Source organism: Oreochromis niloticus, linkage group LG6 (genome assembly GCF_001858045.2).
Source record: "Oreochromis niloticus isolate F11D_XX linkage group LG6, O_niloticus_UMD_NMBU, whole genome shotgun sequence".
NCBI classification, from domain to species: Eukaryota; Metazoa; Chordata; class Actinopteri; order Cichliformes; family Cichlidae; genus Oreochromis; species Oreochromis niloticus.
The window spans coordinates 17125436-17150438 of record NC_031971.2 but is presented as its reverse complement, the minus strand read 5'-3'; the positions used below and the strand labels follow the sequence as shown (position 1 = coordinate 17150438).

The window sequence follows — 25003 nt, the reverse complement described above, 5'->3', positions numbered from 1 at the left end:
TCATCTGCCAGAGAACAGAGCTAATCAGTGACTGGAAGAGAAATAAAGTAATGTTTTACTCGACGCTGTATTAAAGTACACACAAAAGAAGGAAATGGCTTCAGAGCTTCATATAGTTTAATCAGACAGACGGTGATTTTTGTAAAGGTCTATTATTTGCAGTATCTAAAATTTAAACCAAACTTTTATTTCTTTTTTACGTATGGCTGTGGACTGAATATAACAGATAAACAGCTGGTCAGAAAGACATTAAAACACAACAAGACAGTCACTGGCAAATTATATTATATACATAGTTATTATAGTTATATAAAATGACCATTAATTGTTATTAACCTTGATTTTTTTTTTAACACTACACTTTTTATTACAGTTAAAATATTCATTTTGAACACAGAACTATAAAGTAAAAGGAAACAGTAACTGCAAGCTTTATAGATATGCATTTTTTATTTATACACGATATATGTATACATTATTTTACAAATATTTACTTAAATATAATTTGCTTAAAATGTTCAGCAGTGTTTAATATGTAGAAACGTACAAGCAATATGGTATTTGCTAAATTATTTTACGGGACGCAAGGCAAGATGCATTGTAGCTTTGTGCTGCAGGTCAGCATTTGTTACATTCAGGGGGTTTTAAAGAGAAAAAAATTCAATCTAAACATGGAATAATCTCTACCTAAAGATGTCAGCTTTAAAAAGCTTTTCCGCTTTCATAAATATACTTCTTGATGTTGCTGTCGATCCAATCACTGAAGGCGGAAACGCGGGTAAACACTGATGGTTTCTTGTCTCTGATGCAGCCCTGAGGTCCAAAGCTGACGATGCCATGTACCTCCCAGGTTGTGCTTGTTCCTCCAGCAGCAGGGGCAGCTGTGCAGGCGAGAGGACCGCCGGAGTCACCCTACCAGGAGACAGCGGGACAAAGAAATCAGGAAAGATCTACTTATGATGCATGGCAGGACATTAGATTTTGGCAGCTGCTGTAAATCGTCTCCGTGACCTTGAATTTGTAGAAGTCAGTCTTTATTAACAGCCTGACAAAGTATTCATGAGGCAAATGTCAGAATCGTGCTTTATGAACCTCCTAAATTGTAAAACTTCCCGTTTTTCACATTGCTGCATTTCTAGCAGCTGCTCAATTAAGGCAGGCGAATAATGTTTCTGTGTTCTTCTGTCTAATTACGCCTGCAAACTGGGCAGCAGCCATTGAGATCAAGGCTGAATGACCGCAAACAAAACCGTTTTCAGGGAGCTGCATAAAAGACGAAGAGAGGCCGGCATGCTTACGTAATGTTTTTAAATAACAGAACAACAGTCTCATCGTCTCCTAACAACTTTCAGTGTGTCCACTTAGATGATGGATGCATCGATATATTGTCCAAACGTCAGCGCATCCTTAATTCAGGCAAATACTCTTTTCTAAATGTGCCATCAAACCTGACAGGCTGACTTGAGCTCATCTGGGGACTCGTAGCCGGCACAGATCATGGAGGGCCTGAGGGTGTCCCACCAGTAAGCAGGCTTACTGCAGGTTTCGAAGTCGATGACAGGCAGCGCTGCCTGATTAAGCTTCTCAGCCACTTTGGGGAACAGGTTACCTAAATATAAGAAGAACAAATTAAAATGTTTACATCATAGAAATTGCAGAAAATAACACAAACATGTTTACACTAATAATTTTGTTTTACATCTTGTATCACTAAATCTAAAGTCATCACTACTGCTGGATGCCAAAAAGTGGGGTTTTATGTGTGTATCCCCTTCTTTTAACAGCAGGGGACCTCCAGCTGAACCAGGCTCAGGGAGGCAGTAATGAGGAAACAGGATCATACAGAGACCAGGAACAACAAACATCATAAAAAATGAATACGGAAGAAAGTAGACAAAAGTTCATCGCATGCAATAATAGTGGGGATTGGAAATTAAATAGGAAGTCCTGAGCAGCCTGAGCCTATAGCAGCATAAGTAAGAATAGCTCAGGGTCACTGATCCAGCCTGAAGTTTCTGGGCATAGACTCAATTTAGTGTAGATTTGGCTTTGTAGACTATCACAGTGGATTTAAAATCAAACAATCAAGATGTAATTGAAGAGTAAACGTTCAGCTTTAATTCCAGGGGTTTAACAAAAGTATTGCATTATCTGTTTATGAACTACAGCCACTTTTATAAGTTATCCCGTATTTTCAGAGGCTCAAAAGTAATTGGACAATTGAAAGTTGTTATTTCTTTCTTTTCTTTCTGTTGTGTTTTTTATGACTAGTTTCTCAGCATCACTGAGACAGGATGTTCCTAATTTTATAGTAAGAGTACAGACCGAAGGAGGATTGGAAATGCGTGACTGCTTTTACCCTTCTCATCTCCCCAGCCGGTGACAAAGCACGGTGTCCCAGCAGGCATCACGACCCCGGGTTTCGGCAAGCAGATGGGGCTGATCTCTCTTGTCATATTGACAGGTTTGGCCAAGTGTACCAGGGCTATGTCGTTGGTGATGTCATTGGGATCCTGCTCGTAGACAAATCCCTCGTGGCGAATGACGGTATCCACCTTGTAGCATTCCTCAGCTGAGGGAATGTCCATGGAGGAGTTCATGTGGTGCTTCCCCAGGCACATGCGCCAGAAGGAGGGTACATTCAGTGGGCTGGAAATCAAGTGAAAGATGCTCACAGAACTGTATGTAAGGGTTAAACTCATTATAACGAGAGCTATAAAGCTGAGGGAAGATACAGATTCAGGTGATATCTCACATTTCTTTACACTTTCATTTGATGCACTGTAACTTCAGATTTATCAGGTATAATCACTTTCAAAAACTGTGTGCTATTTAAATTCCTATAATTGAGATAGTTTTGTAGTTATATCTTACAACATGAAACAGTGAGCAGCAGTCAGGATCCATTCTTCATGAATCAAAGAGCCTCCACAGCCATGCATGTAAGGTATAGGAGAGAACGGTGAAGCCTAAAAAAGAGAGACATGAATATTTATAGAAGAAAAGATCTGCTCTGTCACTGACTGTCAGGCAGAACAGGAGCTGACAGTACCTGCATAGAGACTTGCCAGGGCCAGGAGTGGGGGATCGCCTCTACACCATTTACAACTCTCACAGTGGCTCTGCTGGGTTTCACCTCTGGGTTTCCACAATTTTCTGGCCAGACTGGGAAAAGAAAGTGCACCATTTCAGTTAATATCTATACCAGTCATACAGTAAATATATTTTAAGTAGAGTAGAGAATAAAGGAGGTACAGTAGTACTGGGTGCTTGATTAACCAGCAGCATAGCTTCTTTAAACTACAACAGGAGTTTTTCTTACAGTAAAAAATATTTATGACACAGTAAATTTAAGCATTACAGAGTAATACTGTCAGCTTGGTTACCATTATACTGTTTTTAACTGTGAAATATAACTGCACGCCCTAACAATCCGAGGCTTGTGTCAGTATCTGTATTTTGGTGAACTATGACAAGATATCAGCTGTGTCACAATTCGCCTACGTCTTGTGCCAGACAGGCATAAAACTGCTGCTGTTTTCAACGTTTGTCCAACAACCACTCTGAAGGTGAACTAGGCAGATGTGATTGACAGCTGCAGGAGTCTCGTTCAAAGTGATGCCAAACCTTGCAGGTCTAAACCTTAACACCACAATGTTTAGTCTGTAAACTGAAATTACAAGATGTAAATTAATGATTTGAACTTGAATTTGAACTTGAAACATTTGTATTCATTTATATTTGCACCAAATACACAAATAAATTGGTAAGAAATTTTCAGTAGGTTCAGATTGTTATGTGTATCAGTATTTACAGTATTTACCTGTATTTGCAAAGAACAGCACAAATATAACATTACAGTTTGCAAAAGCTCGAGTTGCAGTTAACTCTCAATTCAATCATAATCCTAGCTACAGTGACTGCCATTCAATGTGTCCATATCTGTTTACGCTGGATGAGGCTGTCAAACTTTGTGAAAAGAGTCAGATATAAGTAAACAAGCAAGTGAAACTCAATTCTGTTAATGACAGCGATACTGAGGTGACTTTCTGAGGATATCCTGAACTTTTCTGTCAATAAGCACTGCTGTTTTTGGCTTTGTTAGTTACTATTAGCATCTGTTAGCTGCTGTTAGCCTTTGTTAGCTGTTGCTAGATACTGGTTTAGTAAAACTTTCTTTGAAGTGGATCTTATATTTCTTGGACTAAATATATAGAAAAAAGAACTCTCATACAATTTGAGAATGTAATTAAAATATTGAAGTAAAAGTGTGATTTTTAGGATACTCGAGCCTAACATTAGCTGGTATAATGTTAGCTTAAAACCAGCTGCTGTCTAGCTGCCTCTTGTTGGCTGTCCAGAGACTGCTGCATGTTTAATCTGCAGACAATAAGTAATTGCAATAACATCAAGAAAAAAAGAGCATGTTTATGCACAATTCAGGTGTTAGAGCCTTGACTTCAGTTTAGGAGATGAGCCTTGATGTTAGGAGGACATTTTATTAAGACGCTGGTAATGTGTCTTTCCTTAGCGTTTTTCTTCTTCTTTGGTGAAGGGGGCCTATTCTCAGATCCTTCATATCTTAAGATATAAATAAAATTTGCCTCCATTTCACATAAAGGCCTACAAGTTCCTTACTTCTGTGACTTTGGTGTATTACTATGTGGCTAGTATCTAGCCCTATAAATATATGTCATTAGCTTAAAGACGATCTGTCTTGGCCATTATATTCAAGATGGCGGGGCAACATGGTAGCTTCCACAAACCAATTAACACTATGTATTTTTAATGATAAATTCAAAATTTATCACAACGCATTAATTGTTGCAAAATGCAATTACAGACTAATAAATGTAAATCTATGAGTAAAGTATTATTATTTTTTTATTAAATAACCTAAAAAACCATGGCTGACTGTACCTTTAAAGTATCTTTATAGCAGTTTTTTACAGTGCATGTCTACACTCACTGATGGTGATGTTGTCCCATCGATTACTAGGGAGAGGTGGTAGAGTTGGGAAGATACTGGTGTCAGTAGTCCAGTAACCACGGAAACCCTTCTCTTGGCTGGCTCCGTTACTAAGGAAGCGGATGACGACTGTGTTGCTAGGGATGCTGATGAGGGGTGGAGGGGCAAAGCCGCAGAATCGACCTGCAGAATAGGGGAGAATAAATTATAGTTTTCCACCATTGTGCGTTATGTGACCTGAGACATAAATTGTGGACGGCATTTAAAGTTCGGAGACCCACCGAGTGATGCCATCGTTTCACCATTGATGACCTCCACATAGTCCACACAATTTCCTAACAGGTTTACAGCTTGCAGCTCAAAGTGAGTGAAGGCTACATGAATAATTCTTGATGAAGGAATGTTGATGCGCCACGTGCAGACAGTCTGGGTTTGGTAGTCATTAGGCCAGTTAGGAGAAGTAATTTCACCCTGATCACTGCTGAAAGTCCCTCCACATGGAACTGAAGTACAAGAAGAAGAAACAGGAGGGAAGGGAATAGAGTTTGAAAAGAGTAAAGGAGAAGATTTAAAAATATTATGAAAATTAGATATTTAATGCTTTATACTTTTTTAATTTTCCCTCATGGTCCTATATTTTCTTACCCTCTGTAGGGTCCACTGCCCTCCAGGTGGCAGTGAAGCCTGAGTCAACCACTTTGTCGTTGGAGGAGAAGCTGATGTGAAGCGTATTCCCATCACTCACCATGTCTGCAGGAGGCACGTGACTGCAGTAGGTACCTGAGGTAATATGAAAATGTGTTAGAGGGTCTATCCTAAGAGTTCATTTCATATTAAAACTACTTGTGTAGAGATTTATTTGTCTACTTTGGGCTTCTGCCATGCATGCTATGCAGATGTTTCATTTTTTTCAGCCTGACAAATTTTAGATTTTATCCTGACATCACAAATTATCAAACTTTGCATCACTGTGTCATTGTGTCACAACAACAAGAGGCTGCACTGACTGTGCTGAAATGTCTGCGCTGGTATCTAACATGGAAAGAAGGCAAATCCTCACATACCCAGACTTCCTGTTTTGTCTGAGAGTCTGACTTTGTCATTTAGGCACAAATCACTCTCCTCCAGAGAGAAATTGTGGAAATGGAGGTGGACCGATTTGCCTTCAGGCACTTGAATGTTCCATTGGCACTGGGCTGTGTTGCTGTAGGTGCCAGGGTAACCCATAGAGGACAGAGTGCCACCAGTACCAGTCAACTCCTTTGGTCCCCCACAGCCAGATGCTACATAGGGAAGACAGAGAGAGAAAACCGGCATTACACTATGACTTTGTCACATATTGTCACAGTGGGGAAACTAAATATGTTTAAAGAGCTGGATTCATACTGTGCTCATTGTAGAGGTCTCGGCGGATGACATTTGTTATCCACGGGATGTAGGCAGAAGAGCGGGTGAACACAGAAGGCTTCTTATCCATAATGCATCCAATAGGGCCAAAGCTAGTTATGCCATGAACTTCCCATGGATCGCCAGCTTTATCCTGGCAAACCAGGGGTCCACCTGAATCCCCCTGTCAAGAGTCACAACATTAAAACACAAAGGTGAGATAAGATGAGATAAGATAACTTTATTTAGTCCCACACTGGGGAAATTCACCTGTTAGAACCTGACAAGAGTCAGAAGGGAAAGTGAAATCAAAGCCACACTATCAAGAGTAATTAAATCCAAAGTTATTTATACTACCACTACTACTACTCCACAGTCTCATGCAGGGGGTGAGAGGTGTTGTCCGTAACGGACATTAGCTTGGCTAACATCCTCCTCTCACCCACCTCATCTATGGAGTCTAGGGGACTGAACAGGAAAGAGCTGGCCCTCTTCCCCAGTCCATTAAGTAGTTTCCAGTTTCTCTCTGTGCTGCCATCTCACCAGCAATGCTGACCAAAAGACGTCAGCCTACCCAACAGATGGAGTCTTTAGCCCTTCTTGTACAGAAATTGAGCGTTATCCGACCAGACCAGTTTACTGTTAAGATAAACCTAAATTTATGGCCGCAATATAGCACCTCTTGTAGTTCTTTTACCTGACAAACAGACTTGAGCTCATCAGGCAGGGTATAACCGCAGCAGATCATGGAGGTCTTGACCTGGAACCACCAGTAATCCATCCTGTTACAGGTGTCATAAGGCACCACAGGCAAGGCGACCTGATTGAGCGCTTCTGCAGCTTTAGGGTTAATTGAATCACCTGATAAACACACAGAGCCATCTCAATTGTTACAGAAGCCTCGAGATTGACGCAGGAACATTAAAAAAGAGGCATTTACACATTAAATCCAGCAGAGGGCATGCTAAATATACAATTCTGAGGTGATGCAGTTCTAGTTTTTTGTAAATAAATATCACTTTAACGCAGCTCTGAAACATCAGGCTACAATTATTTTATCAGAGGCCGCTAATGAACATGACAAGACAAAAACAGCACCAGTTTCATCCCCCCAGCCGGTGGCGTAGCACTTCTTTCCCTCAGGTAGGGCTTCCTCTTCAGAGGGAAGGCAAGCAAATGATATCTCATCAGTGGGTGTCACCTCTCCATCCAGTCTGACCAAGGCAATGTCAAACTCCACCGAGGGCACTGTGGGGTACTTGAAGCCCTCGTGGCGATAGATACCAGATATGCCGAAGCATCGCTCACTCGGCTCCGTGTAGGTCAAGTTGTGTTTGCCGAGGCACATGCGCCAACGCTCCAGCTCATCAGCGTATCTAGGTGGGAAATGAGCAGATGAACTAATGCTAATGCTTTACACTGTACCTGTCACTGTCAGTGCACCGTGTGACATAAAGCTGTATCTGTTTGGACTGTGGGATTTCTAGTTCCACAAAAATGTATCTATCATATATATGTATACTCGAAAGGCTCCATGGTGCACCAGCCTCTCTTTCTAAAGAACACTGTAGCCTATTAGCCAAAGCGTTGAGGCATTTCTAACAAGGCATTGTTCCCACACTGTAATAAGCCCGAGGTAACAGTGCACACACACACACACACACACACACACACACACACACTGATAACTGCCTCCTGAGATCACACAAATGGGCTTCTAGGAAGTTTAGGAAAACTTTTGCAGAAATAAAATCCAATAAAAGCCAGACTTAAATGTCATTTCTTTGTAAATGAAAGACTTGAAAAACTTTTTTTTTTTGGAACACATTACTAGAAATAGTACATGTATTTATTGATGAGGAAACTGAACATGTACCTTATAAAGCAGTGGGCTGCTGTAAGTACCCAGTTCTTATGAATAAGAGTACCACCGCAGGTATGGGAGAATGTGGGTTCTGGCTGACTGGCTGGCCAGACCTGAAACAAGCAGAGAAGAAACTCACTAAACATGATGATGATGATTAAACGTGATGAACAGCATTGGGTTATGGCTCAGTTTGCCTTCAGATCTGTACAATCAGTCAGAAAATTAATATAGGATACAGAAAAGGACACTGATATCATATTGTGAGGAAACTGTAACTGCACAGGTTTTGTACTCGTGAGGCTTTTTGATGCAGTTTGTTTTCATCTTTCTGTGAATTTTCCTCACTGACACATGGAGATTCTCACCTGCATGGACACTTGCCAGGGCCAGGAGTGCGGTGTGGCTGGCTCTCCATTCACAATACGTGACACAACAGCAGGAGGAATGGCTGGTTTCCCACATGTGCTTGGCCAGTCTGGAAAGGCAAACACCCACATGTACAGAGTCTCTCGAGAAATGATTTGTTTGTGCACTGTACAGGCTACACAAACAAATCTGTGCGTGTGTAAATAAAGCCTGAATAGACGGCACGTATCAGCAGCTAACAGACTTGTGTTTTTTAAAATAATTTTCCAGTCGTATCAGGTTTAAACTGTGTGGTGTGTCCTAATGATTCTGGCTTTTACTAATATGCACACATACTGCAATGTCTGTATCTTCATTCAAAAATAATACCACGCTCCTGCGGCAAAATTCAGCTAATTGATGTCACAACATGGACATGCGTGAAGATATAAATTTATTAATCTAAAGACTTCCCACTGAACTGTCCCAGTCACTCTTATCACACATTTTCTTCCTTTGTACTCATTTTACTTGCGTCATTCTATTCACAGGGCGACCCTGCAAGAGCCTGAATGAGTAAAATCTCCTAGGCAGTGGAGCCCATCTATAAAACTATTTTCAGCTATCGGTTTGGCAGGGCCCTGCGCCACCTGGGGCTCATCGGCAATTGAAGAATGGAAATCAGGTGACAACCGGCAAGTTAGTAGGGAAAGTCGGCACATAAAATCACCTTGCTGTACTGCACATCTGGGAGACAGTAAAGAGGGTGTGAAGAAGGAATAAGGAGAAATCATGAATCAGATGAATGAAGGTGACTGTGCAACTGTGTGAAACTCTTATCTGGGGGTCAGTTTGATTGGCTGGTGGGAACAACTGCCCAGCTGAAAGTGTGTTAATTAAGATTAAGAATTACAAAACAGAGCGATCGATTTTATAAAATAGCTACAGGTATTGAAACCGTGCTGTTATAAATTGCAGGTCCTTTATTTCAATCCCCGCAGAGCTCCACTGTCCCTAATTATGGCAAATGCTGACTGACTGTTTCAGTACTTGCAGCAGTGTTTAACAGCGATGTTAAATGCAGCGCACTAATTTATTGTTTTGCCACTCGGATTCAGTGTGACACGCTGACAACGTGACATCTGATATATTACTGCCTTTTAAGGTTGTCATTGCTAATTTATTAGCAAAGAAATGCTTCTTTGCGCACACAGTCGACACTATATTCTATTGAAAGACCTTTGAGCCATATAATGCTACAGGGAACAAAGTATGTGAACCTGAAGCTAGTGAACTGGAAATCTAAAACAGTGCACCACAACAGACTTTGTATAACTGATGGGAATAAACAGATTGTTTATGAGTTCAACACAGATCAGTTTTTGTAGAAAAGTGTGGATCGATGCAGCTTCACCTATGCAGTCTAGGTGCTTGTAATAAACGGTGTGGGGCTGGAGCAGATACTCCACCTATGATGATGTTGTCCCAGGGATTGGGCTGAACAGGTGGCTCAGTTGGAGCAGGCAGGCTGGGGTTTGTTGTCCAATAGGCCCTGAAACCTTTAGCTTCAGTAAGCAAGTCTGTATGGAAACGAATCAGCAGCCTGTTGCCGTTTGTCTGGATGGGATCAGGCAGCGTAGTCCCACAAAACTGACCTGAAAGGATTGATGACAAGAAAAGTTTGACCACAGTTCAAAAGTGACACAAAAAAGCTTCTTCAGTTAACTGAAGCAGGACTTTCAGTTGCTTTAGCTCTGCAGGTACAAATTATTTAGGGAGTAGACGTTAGCTGTAAAAACCTGCTTACCATAACTTTGAATCAGTGCAGAAGTCAGACCATTGATGTCATAGACCATTATATTATCATAGCATGTGGACGTTAGGGCATCTTTTGCTTCGAGGTCAAAATGGGTGAAAGTCAGCGTGATTTTTTTCCCCGAAGGTACATCGATGTTCCACATGCACTCGGTGTTGGGCTTGTAATTCATGGGCCAGTCCTGGGACTTGATAACTCCGGTTTCCTCCTTTGAAGAAAAGCCACAACCCAGGATTTCTGAAACAGGCAGGGGAAATGAAGAAAACTGAATGAGAGCCATAAGGTACTACTATGAAACACAGTAGTGAATGTAACTGGTTATTTACTCCATTGCATTGTGCAGAAATAAGTATAACTTTGAAGCAGTTTTACTTAATTACTGAATTTAAATTCATTGCTAGTTCTGTAATTTCTCACTTTGAATTAATATTTAATCATCATTTTTATTTTGAATTTATTTTATACTTTAAATTTTTCATTTTCATAAAGAATTTAATATGATGGACAGTTTAAAACATTCACCTTCACTGCACAGCTTACATGATGATGGCTAAAACATCCATTAAAACATATTAAAAATTCAGTATATTTACCAAACTTATTTTTGACACAGCACTGAAGCCTGCTGATAACCTTTATGTGTTTTATTCAAGTAGACAGCAGGAGTTTCAGCGTTATATTTTTACACTGCGTGATTGGTGCTTTAACTTATTTCTTCACCAGATGTGCAGCTGCAAATTCGTCCCTGGCTTCATAACTGTGATTAAAATAAAGAAAGGAGTTTTATCATTTTCTTTGGATGCTTGTCACTATGCACTCCGCTTTGACAGAGCTTTCCATATTTATGCAACAACTATATTTCTCCGCTTGTTCCAAAAGGCACGAAAACAGCACTGTACATAAGTAAAGCATGGTAGCGGTAGCATCATGCTTTGGAGCTGTTCTTTCTTCAGCTGGAGCTTTATGCAAGGTGAAGGGAATTACGAACCGTTCCAGATATTTGTCAGTTTTGATTCAAACCTTCAGGCCAGACAGATGAAGATAAAGAGGGGTTTTGCCTTTTAGCACAGCAATGACCCAAAGCATACAACAGAAAGACTGGCTTTACCAGAAGAACATTAAAGTTTTGCAACAGCAAAGCCAGACCTGAACTCAGGTGAAAATCTGAGGGATGAGCTGAGGAGGACTGTGCACAGGAGATACTCTCGCACTTGGACAGATTTGGAGTGGGGGCAAATATTGCCAAGTTGCGATGTATCATGGTGATAGACCCCTACCCAAAAAGCAAGAGGTGCTTCAAGCAAGCATTAATTTAACTTTGTGTGTTTATGCAACCAGGCTATTGTAAGTTTAAACAGATTAAAAGGTATAAATGTGTTTTTGAATTGAATTATATGGGTTATAGATTACATTAAAGGTGTAAAAAATCCTTGACACGATTTATTTTTAATAACAAAGCCTGGCATTTTTTACAGGGGTGTGTAGACTTTTTATATCCACTGTAAATATGTGACAGAGGAGGAAGAATTTTATGTTCTGTCTAAATGAGGTGATGTACAGCTACAGCATTATGTGCCTCAGGTGTGGAGGTGCTCCTGTGTGTGTGTGTGTATTCGCGTGTGTGTTTTGCACTCCTGCGAGTGTGTTCATCAGCGCTCAGTACCTGTGATATCCTCAGGGTACACAGCCTCCCACTTGGCAGAGAATCCGCGGTCTGTGAGGCGACTGTCAGACTGGAAGGTCACAGATATCGTGTCACTGGCGCTGACCACCACTGGGGGAAGGATGTAGCCACAGTGTGTACCTGGATCAGCGAGAGGAAGGACAGAGGAAAAAGGGAAGGTATGAGAGAATGAAACAAAGCAGAGGAGAGAGAGATAGTAACATCAGCTTCTAATGAGCAAAACATGTTGCAAATTAAGACGAACCTTTCCCCGAGTTCAAAAAATCAGCATACATTATTGGTACACATGCCACATTATTAGGAACACCTGACTTCAATTACAGGACTGCCATATTGAAATGACAGAACAATGCACTTGCTGTTGATTTGTGGGTTACACTATTCTGATGCAAGTCCATTTCACCACATCCCAAAGGTGCTCAGCTTGTGACTGTGCAGGCCATTTGAGTCAAGCGAAACACGTGCAAGACACCAATCCAAGATGGTATGCGCTTTGTGACATGCCGCGTTATTGGGAGATCCATATACGGTGGTCATACAGAGGCATGGTCAATGAGGGACGACGTGTACCAAGAGTATATTACCACCAGCCTGAACTCATGATGTAATTCAGGATGAAAATCTGACACCACCAGCTGAATATCACAGCAGAAATGAACTAATCAGGCCTGGCAACGTTTTTCTTACCTTCCACTGTCTTATGCTTCTGTAGTCCACTGATGAGCTTTCAGAGAGCCTGTTGTCTTTTTATCACCTCAAACCTGTCTACTTGTTCTTCTCTGACCTTTGCAATCAACAAGACATCTGTTTGAGATCATTCTCTAACAACCCTACTGATGGCTGTGAATGAAAATCCAAGGACCGCATGATGTGCCGCTAACATGATGCATGGTGTGGAGGACATTGTGTTAATTACTCTGCAACTCCGTAGATACATATTGTGAGCATGATGACTTCTGAACAATTCACATTAGACACTTTATCCTTAAACCAAAGGTACTTCATGTGGACTACATGAGCTGATCAGAATTTGGAGCACTTTACAGTGGGGAAAATAATTATTTGATCCCCTGCTGAATTTGTGATTTTACTCACTTATAAACAAATGAAAGGTCTCTACTTTTGATTGTAGTTTCCTTTTTATGGAGGAAGACAGAATAAGCAAAAGTTATTAATTGATTTGCGTGTCACTGTCACAGCATGACTCACTCTTGGTTGAATAATCCTTGTTGGCAAGCACAGCGGTAAGGCATTTATTGTAATCTTTCACCAGGTTTGCAAACATCTCTGTTCTAAATCCTTTAGCTTTCTTGACTGCCACTTGTTAACACAAGAATTTCTATAGGACTGAGCTCTGGCTAGACCACTCCATGTCCTTAATGTGCTTCTTCTTTAGCCACTCCTTTGTTGCCTTGGTGATATGATTTGGGTCATTATCATGCTGGAAGACCCATCCACGACCCATCTTCAGTGTGCTGGCTGAGGGAAGGAGGCTGTTCTCCTGCACGTGAGCAGGGAAACCTTGTGGGGGTTGACATTTTCCCTACAACCCAATTCTGATTTTACTCACTGACATGCAAATCAACTTTTAACTGTTTTTTCCCCCAGTGCACCTCGTGAATGTGCACAGTAATGATTTCTGGTCCTATAAAAATGCTGTATGTCCTGAAAACTTTATGATCAAACTGATAACAGACAGAAAGCAAACACATACACATTGATAGCCTGTGTAAGCATTTGAAAGTGAGTTTATTCCCAGTGGGATCTTGCATTATACACCTTTGATATCATACTCAGTCATTTCTTTCAGACTTACACATAAATATACTATAATTTGTGACCATTAGAAAATAGGGAGAATGATTAAATGTTGCGTTGCTTCTTCTTCTTGAAAAGCTTTTTTTTCTTTTTCTTTTGATTCAGTCCTCCTTGAAATTATCTTTAAAGTTAATGAATCTTTCACAACATCCTGGTTTGGACGTAAAGAACACAAGGTCTTTTGTCATATTTCTAATTGTTATTTTTCCTTCATGTTTTGTGCACAGAAACATATGCCCTAATCTAAAAGTATGCCCCACTAAAACACCATTTTCTTATCGGTGAGTGTTTCACGGAAAGAGTGCATCTCAGTGCTTTAGTCCTTGAGTACTGAGCAATAGATAAAGCTGTATCAGCCTCACTGCAGCCCCTGAAGTGAATAATGAGAGGTAATTTATAGTTTGCTGTGCTCTGTGCGACCCAACTCCTAATCAACAGATTTACAGACGCAGCAGAGCGGCTGCAATAAACACAAGCCAACGGCCTCACATTCATGTGCTTCTCTCACAGGTCAACTAAGCTAAATTGCAAAAAAATAAGCATGCAGGAAAAAAGACAGTGCAAGAACAAAATAGAAGTAATGGCTCACCTAGAGTGCTGTATTTGTCTGAGATGATCAGTTTGTCCTCCTTGCACATTCCAGTCTCTCCTGTGATGGCCAAGTCAGTGATCTCCAGCTTAACCAGGAATCCCTTGGACACAGATATCTCCCAGGAATTATTTAAATGGGCAGGATATGGATTTGGGAAACCCGAGGACTGAAGATCTCCTTTACGTCCATCAAGGATTACCGGGCCACCAGGTCCTGTAGCAAAAGCAATGCTTGGTAATACTTGCTTCTTGTTATGGTAAATGGGGGGGTGTCAGGTTTTGGAGAAGGTGCTTACCTGAAGTTGTGGCAGGTGGAAGGGTTTGTGTGGTGGGTGCGGTCGTGGTGGTGGTGGTGGTGGTGACAACAACAGGAGGAAGGCTGGACTTTGTGTACGTTGCACTGAATCCTTTTGAAGTCAGACTGTTGTCAGATTTGAAGCGGACCACCATCGTGTTGCTGCTGATTTCCAGCGGCGTCGGCATGGTTCCGCCACATAATTTACCTGCGATGGATTACACGTCTGTGACAAAGCGATAGACACTTACGCAGCCTTGTGCAAGAACAACAGCATTCCCACATTTCAGCTTTGACATTGGTAGCTCCTACGTGTTGCTTGAGAAGTGAAGTCAGATGGAGACAGATTTAAATTCATTAAGATTAAAATAGACTCCAGAAACTTGGCCCATTGTACAGCTTCTCAAACTTTTAATTGAGCTCATCTTTTATTCATGGCCCTGCAAAGTTGACATTGTTAATGTTGAACAAAGCCCACAGTCTATTCTGACATTTTAACACATCCCGTTTTCCTCTTAGTCACATATCCAGCTTTGATGTAAACTCTACTGATGAGTGAAAATATTTTGGTATGTATAGAAGAACTGTGGATTTTGTTTGTAATTTGTGCCATGCTTACCTGCTAACTGAGGGCTGGCCTGGTTGTAATCATAGACCTGAACAAAGTCTCCACAGGCTTCAGGGACCAGGTCAAAAGAGGTGAATGTCAGTCGGACCGTTTCACCTTCAGGCACTGTGATTCTCCACTGATTCAAAGAGCAAACGCACACAAAGAGTGTGAAAGGCTGTGTCTGCTATGGATTTAAAGAGAGCCTATTATGCTACTTTCCAGCTCCATGTTTATCATTCTTGGACTATAGTACAGTAGTTTTTCACCATTTACTCTGTTGCAAACAAGACGCTTTCACTACTCCCCATTTAAGCCAACTGCATTCTGATTGGCTGCCCCTTGCAAACAGGTTTAGGTGGACCTGTGTCCCTGAAAGGACCATGTTAAGGAGTGTTAGTGTGTTCAGAGCAGTCTGAAACACTAGCTTTACTTGCAAATACACTGACATTATTCTTTTAAACACTGACCATATTTAATATGAGCATCCATCATTTTAACTGATGGAAAATAACAAAAGGCTTAATATTTGCCCTTTAAAATCATTTTGATGTAGCTTCTATAATGCACAGCGCAGCCATCTGCATCACTCCTCATGTTCTCCTTCTACTAGTCTCGTGGTTTCGACATAGGCTACTGTAACTCATAAATAATTCTATCACCGACTCTGCTCTTGTTTGGACAGACGGTGATCTGTCGAGCTCAAGCTCAGCCAGATGAAATCATGATGACAGCCAAATAATGCCATATGACTCCACATCCAAACCCAGCATGCAAAGCCGCACATCCGAATACACTCTGATTTATTTAGATGCATTAATGAATGATCAGAACCACAAACGCCATCTGGGTGAGAATCGGAAACGTCTAGGCTCGTCTATGCTAATACATCACTGTCGTCAATGTTATATGAGATATTTAGGATATTTAGGAGTATATATCTTTACCAATCCACTTTTGGCAATTAGATTTATTTTTGATTAGATTTTAAACAAAAGGCCCGTAAATGATGTTCAAAATTAGGCGTTGTAACCTATATCCTATATGTAAATCTATTCAAACAGACAACAGTTTCGGACATTAGTGGCATTTATAGGAAGCGGTAAGAGCACATTTTTACTATTTGCAATTACTTACATACTATTCTTAGTACAAGAGACAATTAGCTCAGCTTTACACTGAAACCAAGCAGAACCACTTGCCTTGTTTAAATGTAACACTCAAAGCCTCCTATTAGTCTGACTTTAAAGTTTTAAAGATGTTTAGCTCTGTTGCTTATCTGGTCACATCACTTTAATATCCTGAATGAGATATTTTTGTAGATGTGTGTAAAAAACTAAAGCTCTTTTTAATTTTCCTGAATTAGCTGTGTTTACGCTGCCACTGGATCTGAACACTGTAACTGCATTTGAAAGTCAGATACAGTGCTTTAGGAAATCGCTGAAGCTTGGCTGCTTACTTACCGGGTAAGTGCTCCAGCAGCTCTCTAATGATGTAAGCTTTCATTTTTCAGATTCCTTTTTGTGTGCAGATCAAACAAAACCGACAAACACGTTAATTACTGAATTTTAGACGTGTGTTTTTGAACCTTGGAGACAGGCAGGGTGGTTTGTGTTTTTTTTCTTTATGCTAATCAGGCTAATTATCTAAGTGGGTTTATTATGACTGACCTCCTTCAGTATAAACGTCTGCATGGAAAATAAAATCTGATATAAAAATGTCAGTTATAGCTGCTTTAGCATAAATTCCACACTGCAGTATGATACAGTCATGTAAGGGCCACTGGTGCTTCCTCAGATGTTTCATATAAGTTGATTATTTTTATATTTGCTTTTAATTGGCCTGTTTTCTCATTTCTAATTGCCCTTATTTTCCAGTTTTATATCCTTCTGCTGTCAGTATTACTTCACCTTATATAGTTTCATTTTTATCTCCTCATACATTTTTTATGTGTTGCTTGTTTCCTGTCTTGTCCTGTGACAATGCATTAGATTTCTAACTTTTTTTAAAGGTGCAATATAAATTAAATTATTATTATTATTGTTATTATTCAGATGTATAATCCCAGTCTTAAGGAAATGCTGTTGAATCCGAGCCGGTGTTTGTGTGTTTTAGTTCACGTGTGTGGCTCTACCTGGTATAGCGCTCCGTTCGGGTAGTTTTGCTCCGGGAAGCCGGGCGTCATCAGATTCCCCTGATCACCTTGGAGAAAGCCGCCGGCTCCGGCTATTTCTGGCAGCAGGGATGAAGGGCACTTCATTTCCACAGATAGCGCAAGGATACCCACAGCACACCCCCTCCACCTACCCACCCCAGTTTTGATTGACCATCTATTACCCCTCATCTCACCCTGCTCCCATCCCTATAACATTCCCTTTCCAGGTCAATCGTGTAACGTAAGACAGAGATCCAACGTTATGTCGAGCTTATTTCCTCGATGAAGTCATTTCTTATAGTCTTACCTGATGTGAGCTGTGGAGCCACAGCTTTGTAATGAGCCTTGAATCCTCGGTCTGTTTTTCTGTCATTGGTGTCAAAGTAGACCGTCAGCTGGTTTGTCAGCGACACCACTGGGTTGGGTTTATTGTAGCCACAGTATTTACCTACAAATATCACACAAAAGATGTAGCTGGTTTATTATAGGGGTTGTCCAACTGGTAATAGACAGCTCTAAAGTTACACTGATCACAAACAAGCACAACAAGACCACACAGTGAACAAAAAAGGGTAAAAACTAAACGACCACAAAAGAGGTAAATCATTGCTTTCAGTCTTTTACATGCATGTGTCAGAGGGAGGCACAAATAGCACTTATTAACAATTATGATGTCAGATTAGGATGACTTAAAGCTTTTTATTTGTCATCAGTTTATCACAGTAAATGACATTGAGTTATGTAATATGTTGCTAATAAAAGAGGGCTTTACTGTAGTGTTAAAGACTTACAGTAGAACAATGGACACTGATTTGAATCAGCTTTGCATTTTATTTCATTTCATTTTTTTCTTAACAAATTGTAGTTTGCTAACTAATCATGTTTTGGAATATTTTCAGTGTTGCATTTAGCAAGTTTAGAAGTGCCAGGGTTTGATTATCAGATCAAATTATCCGTTAATCAAATGGTGGCACTTATCTCTGAGTGCTTTCACTTGATATGCTTATCTCCTTTTTTCACAGAGGTGGCGTTTACAGACCTTTGCAGATGAACTCTTTGCATGATGAAATGGTTTTACAATTAGCAGCCTCATCAGGTTTTATCTTTTTTCATGTATTTTACTTTTTTAAAGTCAAAATATATATAAAATACAGAATTTCCCCTAAGGCCAAATATATTTGACTTTACTCTTTTACTTCACTTCTTCTTCTTCGTCTTTCAGCTGCTCTCTTTAGGGAGGCCTCCATCTCACCCAAGACACACCTGTCATCCTCCTCTGTCTCACAAACCCTGTGAGTTTCCCTCTTTCCTCCTGCCTAGCAGCTCCTCCCGTCTCCCTCTCATTCACACACATGTATTCAGTCGTGCTTATGTCTCTCCAGTGCGTACTTCCTCCTGTCTGAGCTCTCTTCCACCTGCTTCCTGGACTTATTACAGATCACAATGTCATCTGCAAACATCGCAGTCCACAGAGACTCCTGCCTGAACTCATCTGTCAACCTGTCCACCTAATTTCCTAAATATAGTCTCATTCTTCGAATCTGTACCCTAGTCTGGCAACACCATATCTAAGTTCATGATATTATTCCTTCCTAATAAACTCTGCTGTGTGGTTAAAAACAGTGTTGGAGTTAGTGCAGAGTAATGTGCACTGAACCAGCGTGACCGTGTGTAGCTCACTAGCTGAGTCTGCCCGTGGAGAGATGAAACCCTTAGCCTTGAAAGGGCAGATGCCCATCTGTCCAGAAACTGAACACCATCTTTTAAAAATAATTTCCTATCCCCCACCCTGCCGGAAGGCTGGAATTTATGTGAGATATTTACCGATGACTCCCACTGAGTCTTGCAGTGTGATAAAGTCTGCTGTGCAGAGCTGGGTGTCCTCCAAGGTAAACTCCTCAAACCACAAATGGATCACCTGCAACACAAACACGCAGAGGTGTTTCATCTTTCTTTTTTGAATCTGAGAAGGCGCTGCTGAAGAGATAGGCAAGAGTGAGAGCTCGGTGTGAATTCTGACTGTGCGCGTGTGCACACGTGCGAGAGCAGGTACGCCCCTGCCTTTTTATGTTCGCTTATGTGTTCAAATATGGAGAAATAGAGATGCATATAGATAACAGCCACTGTGTCGGGCATGCAGGAGGGCAGCCGTGCTGCCAGAGAAAGAAGGATCAAAGATTTGTTTTGTCCTCTGGGTCTGAGAAGGAAAGCTGAGGAGAATGAAGGAGACAAGGCAGCCATCTGTCCACACCGCTGCCACCGCACTCATCCCAGCTGTCCTCTACTGCTTGGCCTCACATAAGACAGTTTCCATAACAGTAATTTGACAAACTCTGCTGATCAGACAGCAGACAGAAGCACCGTTAAAGACTGTGAAATAGAGACACGAGTAAATGGTTTTGATCTGAGCTAAAAAGAGAGATAATGTGACTGTGCTGAAACTGGTGTTCACAGGAAAATCATTTCAGACAATTAGATGCCTGGAAATGTTTTTCCTTTATACTATAAAAATTAATATTTTTTTTAAAAACCTTCTATGGATGGAGTTACAAAACCAAGACCAACTGTGAAATCATCTCAAGAGAAGCTTTGTGGAGTTTTCTGAGCCACTATTACAGAGAAAACTCACCTCTGCTTTGCTTGAACCTGATCATAATAAGCCACTGTAAAATCTTGAATATGTAAATTAAAAGGATTACAGCTGTTAAGATAAAACTGATTAAAATTTTTTTTAGATAAAAACTCTTGTTGGAGTTTCGTTTACAGCTTCCTTATTGTTTAACTTTTCTTAGCATGTGCTTTCTAAATGTAGTTTATTAGTGAAATTTAAACAGTCAGCTTATTTTAATTTTGTAACTGGCTGAACTGCATTTGTGTATGAATATAAAATAAATACAATACCTGCTTTACGTTATGTGTATATGTACTGATTATGTCTGGGAGTTTGGAGTTGTATTTAAATCTAATGCATAATTAAATTTTCTTTCTAATTTTACTTTCTGGTGATATAATTTAAAGAGAGGCTGAAGTTCAGAAGCGCTCTAATGATGATTCTCGTCACCTTCTCGGGGTCCACGGTGATGTGCCAAGCGCAGCTTTGGCCACTGTCGTAGCTGCTGGGGTAGTTTGCGCTGGTGAAGGTGCCCGACTCTCCAGACAGCTCCTGAGGAGCCCCACACCCTAAGGTCAGCCCTGGAAATAAATCAGATGGTTATGTTCAGCCATTTTTTTTTTTTTTAAATCATGGCAATATGATCTCCAATTGAAATACAGCCACCCTTCATCAATTAACAAAACACTCAGTTCTATTCTATTTTAATTCTATTCACTTCATTTGTATTCATATAGAGGCAAATCACAACAACAGTCACTGTAGGTGCTTTAAATTGTAAGGTAAAGACCCTACAATAACAAAAAACGCTCTTCCTGTGCACTCTGTAGCTCCTGGATTCGTTTGCAGATTGCAGCATTAGGAGCCTTTGAGCTGACTGTGACAGCTGATTGCTGTGCTCTTATACACAGTGCAAACCAGGAACCTGCTAAAGCAGTCCTTAATTATCCTTCCTTAAAGACTGTGAGGTTTTTACCTAGGGATTTGGGTTTTTCACTTCTTGACTCTGAATCTTTATTCAATCCTCCTTAGATTCAACAGGTTTCAGTTAATTTTTTGCTCAGCTTAATAGTTTGTATAGGGTTTTGTTATTTTCCTTAGTCGTCCCTTCTGTGTCAAATTTGTATGTTAGTGTCATCGTCTCTGTGTTTTGATGACTGAGGTGGACTGGAATAAGTTATTTTTCAGGTATTTGGTTAGAAATAAAATGATATGGAGTATAGTATGCAGTCGGGCTGGGTTTAATTTGACAGTCATTTTTGCAACACGCTGACTGAAGTGTGTTGTCAGTAAAGGCATTACCTTTTATGATCGCACAAACACTTAAACATTTGAATTTCCTTTTATTAAAGAACACTTTAAAGGCATGTGGTTTTAAAGTCGAAGCTTTGGTGACAGCACTGATGACACCGTGTGGCATCCACAGCTTCGGTCACAGCGTCTTTTTTTCTGTGGTGCAAAAGAAACACCAATCTGGAACAGTGAATTTTTTTCATTACATTTACGTACTTGTTGAAGTGATGAAGACCAGGGGAAAATAATAATAATCACACAGTAATTCCCGATCAAATAGTCAAATGTGCAGCACACTTATTTGACAGCTGTTTTTCAGGAGCGAAGCACTGACTGATGGGTAACGTAAGAATCAATTTGTATCTGCTGATAATCACCACTTTACGCCTCTCAGGCAACAAACAATTCAGGGTTCATTCTCCAAAGACAAAACAAGTCAGCTTAAATGTGTCTGCTTTCACAAAGCAGCCATTTCCATCTGTTGAATTTCTTTTTTCACGCTTAAGGCCAGAATAAATAATTGTTTTGCTAAACTGGAGCTCTGAAAAAATAGAGGAGATGGTGTCTGTGGATGGTATTATAGTAAGGACCGCTGCAGTGGTGATGATGCATGCAATAAAATTAAACATAGTCATTTTACGATACTGAGAGCTTCTGTTTGTGGACCTTTTCTTGTGTGTGGCTTAATTTCTTAGAGATCAGAAAGTAAAAGAAAAATCATTGCATAACTTGTTTACTTTTTCACATCAGCACAAACTCATGTAGGCTTTTCTTAGCTTTATTTCCATAACAGCAATTTATTAGCACTGGTCTTACGTTTTCTGTTGCCTTGAGTCTGTGTTTCCTGCTCCTGTATTTGCTACAGAAAATGCTGTGGAAGTCTTATAGCCAGCCCTCCAGTCTAAGAGTGCACTGTGAGACTGTACTTTGCCCTAAATGAACTGGCTGTGTTGATTCACAGGTTTGTGTGTATGTGTGTGTGTGTGTGTGTGTGTGGTTAAAGTATTTTGGAGCATCTTAATGGATTTTCTGACTAACATCATGGTTTGTTGTATGGTGCAGTCTGTTGTGTTTAGATGATATGTGCATCTCTTACATTGTGCCCATGCAATTTATGAATGCAGCTAGCTAACCAAGCTAGCTGTTGTTGGCTAAAAATTGAATGTAGCTGTACCCTAAAAGGAAATTCCAAAAACAGCAATGGGTGACGTCATGACAGCTACTGCCTGTGAAGTAGCTGAAGTATCTTTAGGCAAAATACTGAACCCTGAGTTGCTCTCAGTGTGTTTTGGGTAGAAAGCGTGTAGATGCAGAATGCCCAAGCAGGAAAGTGCTATATTAGTATCAGTCCATTTAAGACACAGCAGATGCAATCTAATCATTATTATGATGATGCATGTTGATTTTTTTTGTACTTTGCAATAAATACTAAAGATATTTTAGATGCTTTGAGTATTTTAGCTCAGTACATTCACTTTGGCATGTCTCTGTATACTGGCTTTGTTCAAATCAACAATTGAACAATTATTGACCAGTTGTTTACCAGCAATAAATATATTTTATTATGCATCAGCAATCTCTGCAAGTTAAAAAAAACGATTTATGATTATTATTTTAGAAGAACATAATCAAGTATATAAGAGGTTTGAGAAAATCCTCAGCACAATATCGCATCTCGTTTTAAAGTACCTCAGAGAAATGCAGATATTAAAACGGAGCACAGTGTGTTTCAGCGGGTGTAAACACTCACCTTCTGTTTCAGAGTTAGCTTTGTCAACGAAGTAGATGACCACCAGGCCGATGCAGGCGCCGGTCATCGCTACGAAGATAAATATCAGACACGTTTCCAGGGTGCTCATACCCCGGGAACGTCCGTGACCCTTCTCCACATCCATTTTCCTCGCAGTGCTGGAGACGGTGCCTTGTCCAACAATTCACCCCCTTATTGCCCACACATGGAGGACCATATCTAAACTTTAACACCACAGATGGACCTTGACCTCAGTCAGATGTGGTATTGCAGCACACCAGCCCTATAGATATGTTAGAGCCATAAATTTGTATCACATAATACAGCAACAGAAAGTTAATGAGTACTGAGGTGGCTGCTTCCCCAATCAACAGGTCATCAGGACTCTATCTTAAAAAAAACACTGATATAGTTGATAAAAGGCAAAACCTCTGACAAAAAGAAGGAAATTTACCTGCATGCAAGGATTATTTTATTTCAGCTGGTCACCACAATCAAAAAGCTGGAGTTCTCATGCAGAAAATTCATTATCTTTCATGTTTAATTTATAGCTCTTCCACACACTACACTCAGCACGTAATTCCCTGCTAGTCAACAGATTTTAATCAGCAATAAACCTTGAAGCAGAGGCTATCAGAGCTGTACAGCTACCACGTTGGACACTGGTGAGGCTGTGCTGGACTCCTTGCATCTGCTAAATGCTCACATTAGCACGATAACACATTTTGCAGTAATATGTACCATGTTCACGCTCTTGGTTTGGGGTTAGCATGCATGTGCTAAAAAGCACTAAACAGAGGACAGCCCAGGGTGATGGAAATGTCCTCTTTTCTGAATGTTAGTTTTATTTTAAGGGACCTGCTGAACCCTTTTTCTAATTAGTTTTGATTATAAAACCAGATGAAAAGTCATTTTTCCAAAAAAAAGTGCCATCTGACCAGTTTTCAGATCCACAGGTGTCTCTTATGAAAAGGTGAGACATTTCAGGGACGAACAAGAGTTGTAGTCAACGTGTTGTTACTGACAGAAGATCTGCAAAGTTATTAAAATGGATCATGAGGGGACATTTATTTTTTATTATAAACTTCCATTGTAATGCACCTAGTTGTTAAGATATTTCACTCATGGTGGCACTAAAAAAGGCCATCAAAATCTATAAAATTTGTCCTCTGGGAAACAGACGTACAAACTATTGTCTGTTAAATTGAACGGATATTCCTACGCCACAATCCTGGTAGAAATAATGGCACAGCTAGAGGCCCAATAAATACATTTGATAAATTGGCCTTGATCCAGACAAAAACTGAAACTCTTCCAAATGGTGACCGTTTTGTCCGTCCAAAACTTTGCTTTCACAGACCTAAAAGAGTTCCTTTCTCCACTGCTTGAGGGAAAGCAGACGATGGGATTAACTTCCTTTGCGGAGGTGCAGACAGCGCAGAGTGACACGGGCCGTGCTGTAACAAAAGCACCGAGGTTAGAGGTAATGAGTTTCACAATGGGGATCTTCATTTTGGCCCGAATCTCCATGCATACAAAGACGCTCGATTGGGTTTTTATCGAAATCATCTCCTAAATTCAGTCTGACCGTATTTGAATCTGAATCAATCTGTCCGCTGGTCCCCTTTAACACTTCATTTTCTCTCGAGATAAGGACTTTCCTTCTATTTTACAAAAGGCAACGGTGTGACAAAAGCTGCTTATCTCTCCCTGGGGATGCAGAAGAAAATGAGGGGAAAAAAAGATCATTCTTTAGGCAGAATGATGATTTTGCTGCAGTGTCAGAAACCTATTGCTGATGAAACTATCAGTAAAT

General features: G+C 40.4%; 1 protein-coding gene and 1 long non-coding RNA gene across 7 annotated transcripts; one reads left to right on the top strand and one right to left on the bottom strand.

Annotated features, from left to right (window-relative positions):
* Window positions 1-431: 431 nt before the first annotated feature.
* Window positions 432-23904, bottom strand: zgc:154142 (ovochymase-2). 2 transcript variants are annotated; one of them, XM_005456940.4, is made up of 26 exons: window positions 23642-23904; window positions 23188-23470; window positions 20595-20725; window positions 19358-19451; window positions 17841-17981; window positions 17513-17610; window positions 15391-15517; window positions 14773-14979; window positions 14475-14690; window positions 12047-12187; window positions 10375-10620; window positions 10037-10222; window positions 8588-8697; window positions 8232-8332; window positions 7454-7731; window positions 7053-7216; window positions 6356-6539; window positions 6034-6252; window positions 5615-5749; window positions 5251-5472; window positions 4970-5152; window positions 3053-3165; window positions 2875-2969; window positions 2360-2649; window positions 1449-1609; window positions 432-912 (listed from the first exon to the last, which is right to left on the bottom strand). In XM_005456940.4, exons 2-26 carry the CDS (start codon window positions 23330-23332, stop codon window positions 703-705), a joined length of 4197 nt encoding a protein of 1398 aa, XP_005456997.1. In that variant the 5' UTR covers window positions 23333-23470; window positions 23642-23904; the 3' UTR covers window positions 432-702. The 2 variants fall into 2 exon arrangements, with proteins under 2 accessions (XP_005456997.1, XP_025764061.1); XM_025908276.1 differs by having other exon boundaries at window positions 23188-23904.
* Window positions 5463-19349, top strand: LOC112847183 (uncharacterized). 5 transcript variants are annotated; one of them, XR_003220583.1, is made up of 8 exons: window positions 5463-5523; window positions 5624-5754; window positions 9119-9252; window positions 10510-10666; window positions 12062-12225; window positions 18556-18629; window positions 18756-18825; window positions 18916-19349. It is a non-coding gene; the product is annotated as an uncharacterized LOC112847183 (long non-coding RNA). The 5 variants fall into 5 exon arrangements; XR_003220582.1 differs by having other exon boundaries at window positions 18756-19349; XR_003220581.1 differs by having other exon boundaries at window positions 18556-19349.
* Window positions 23905-25003: the final 1099 nt, after the last annotated feature.

What these genes read in the sequence shown, in the direction of transcription:
- zgc:154142 (XM_025908276.1), bottom strand. Translation starts at nt 23,332, where the DNA reads ATGGATGTGGAGAAGGGTCACGGACGTTCCCGGGGTATGAGCACCCTG. An exon ending in TGAAACGATGGCATCACTCG is followed by an intron (nt 5,153 to 5,250) that starts GTGGGTCTCCGA and finishes CCTATTCTGCAG; the next exon opens with GTCGATTCTGCGGCTTTGCC. An exon ending in CCTGGCAAGTCTCTATGCAG is followed by an intron (nt 2,970 to 3,052) that starts GTACTGTCAGCT and finishes TCTCTTTTTTAG; the next exon opens with GCTTCACCGTTCTCTCCTAT.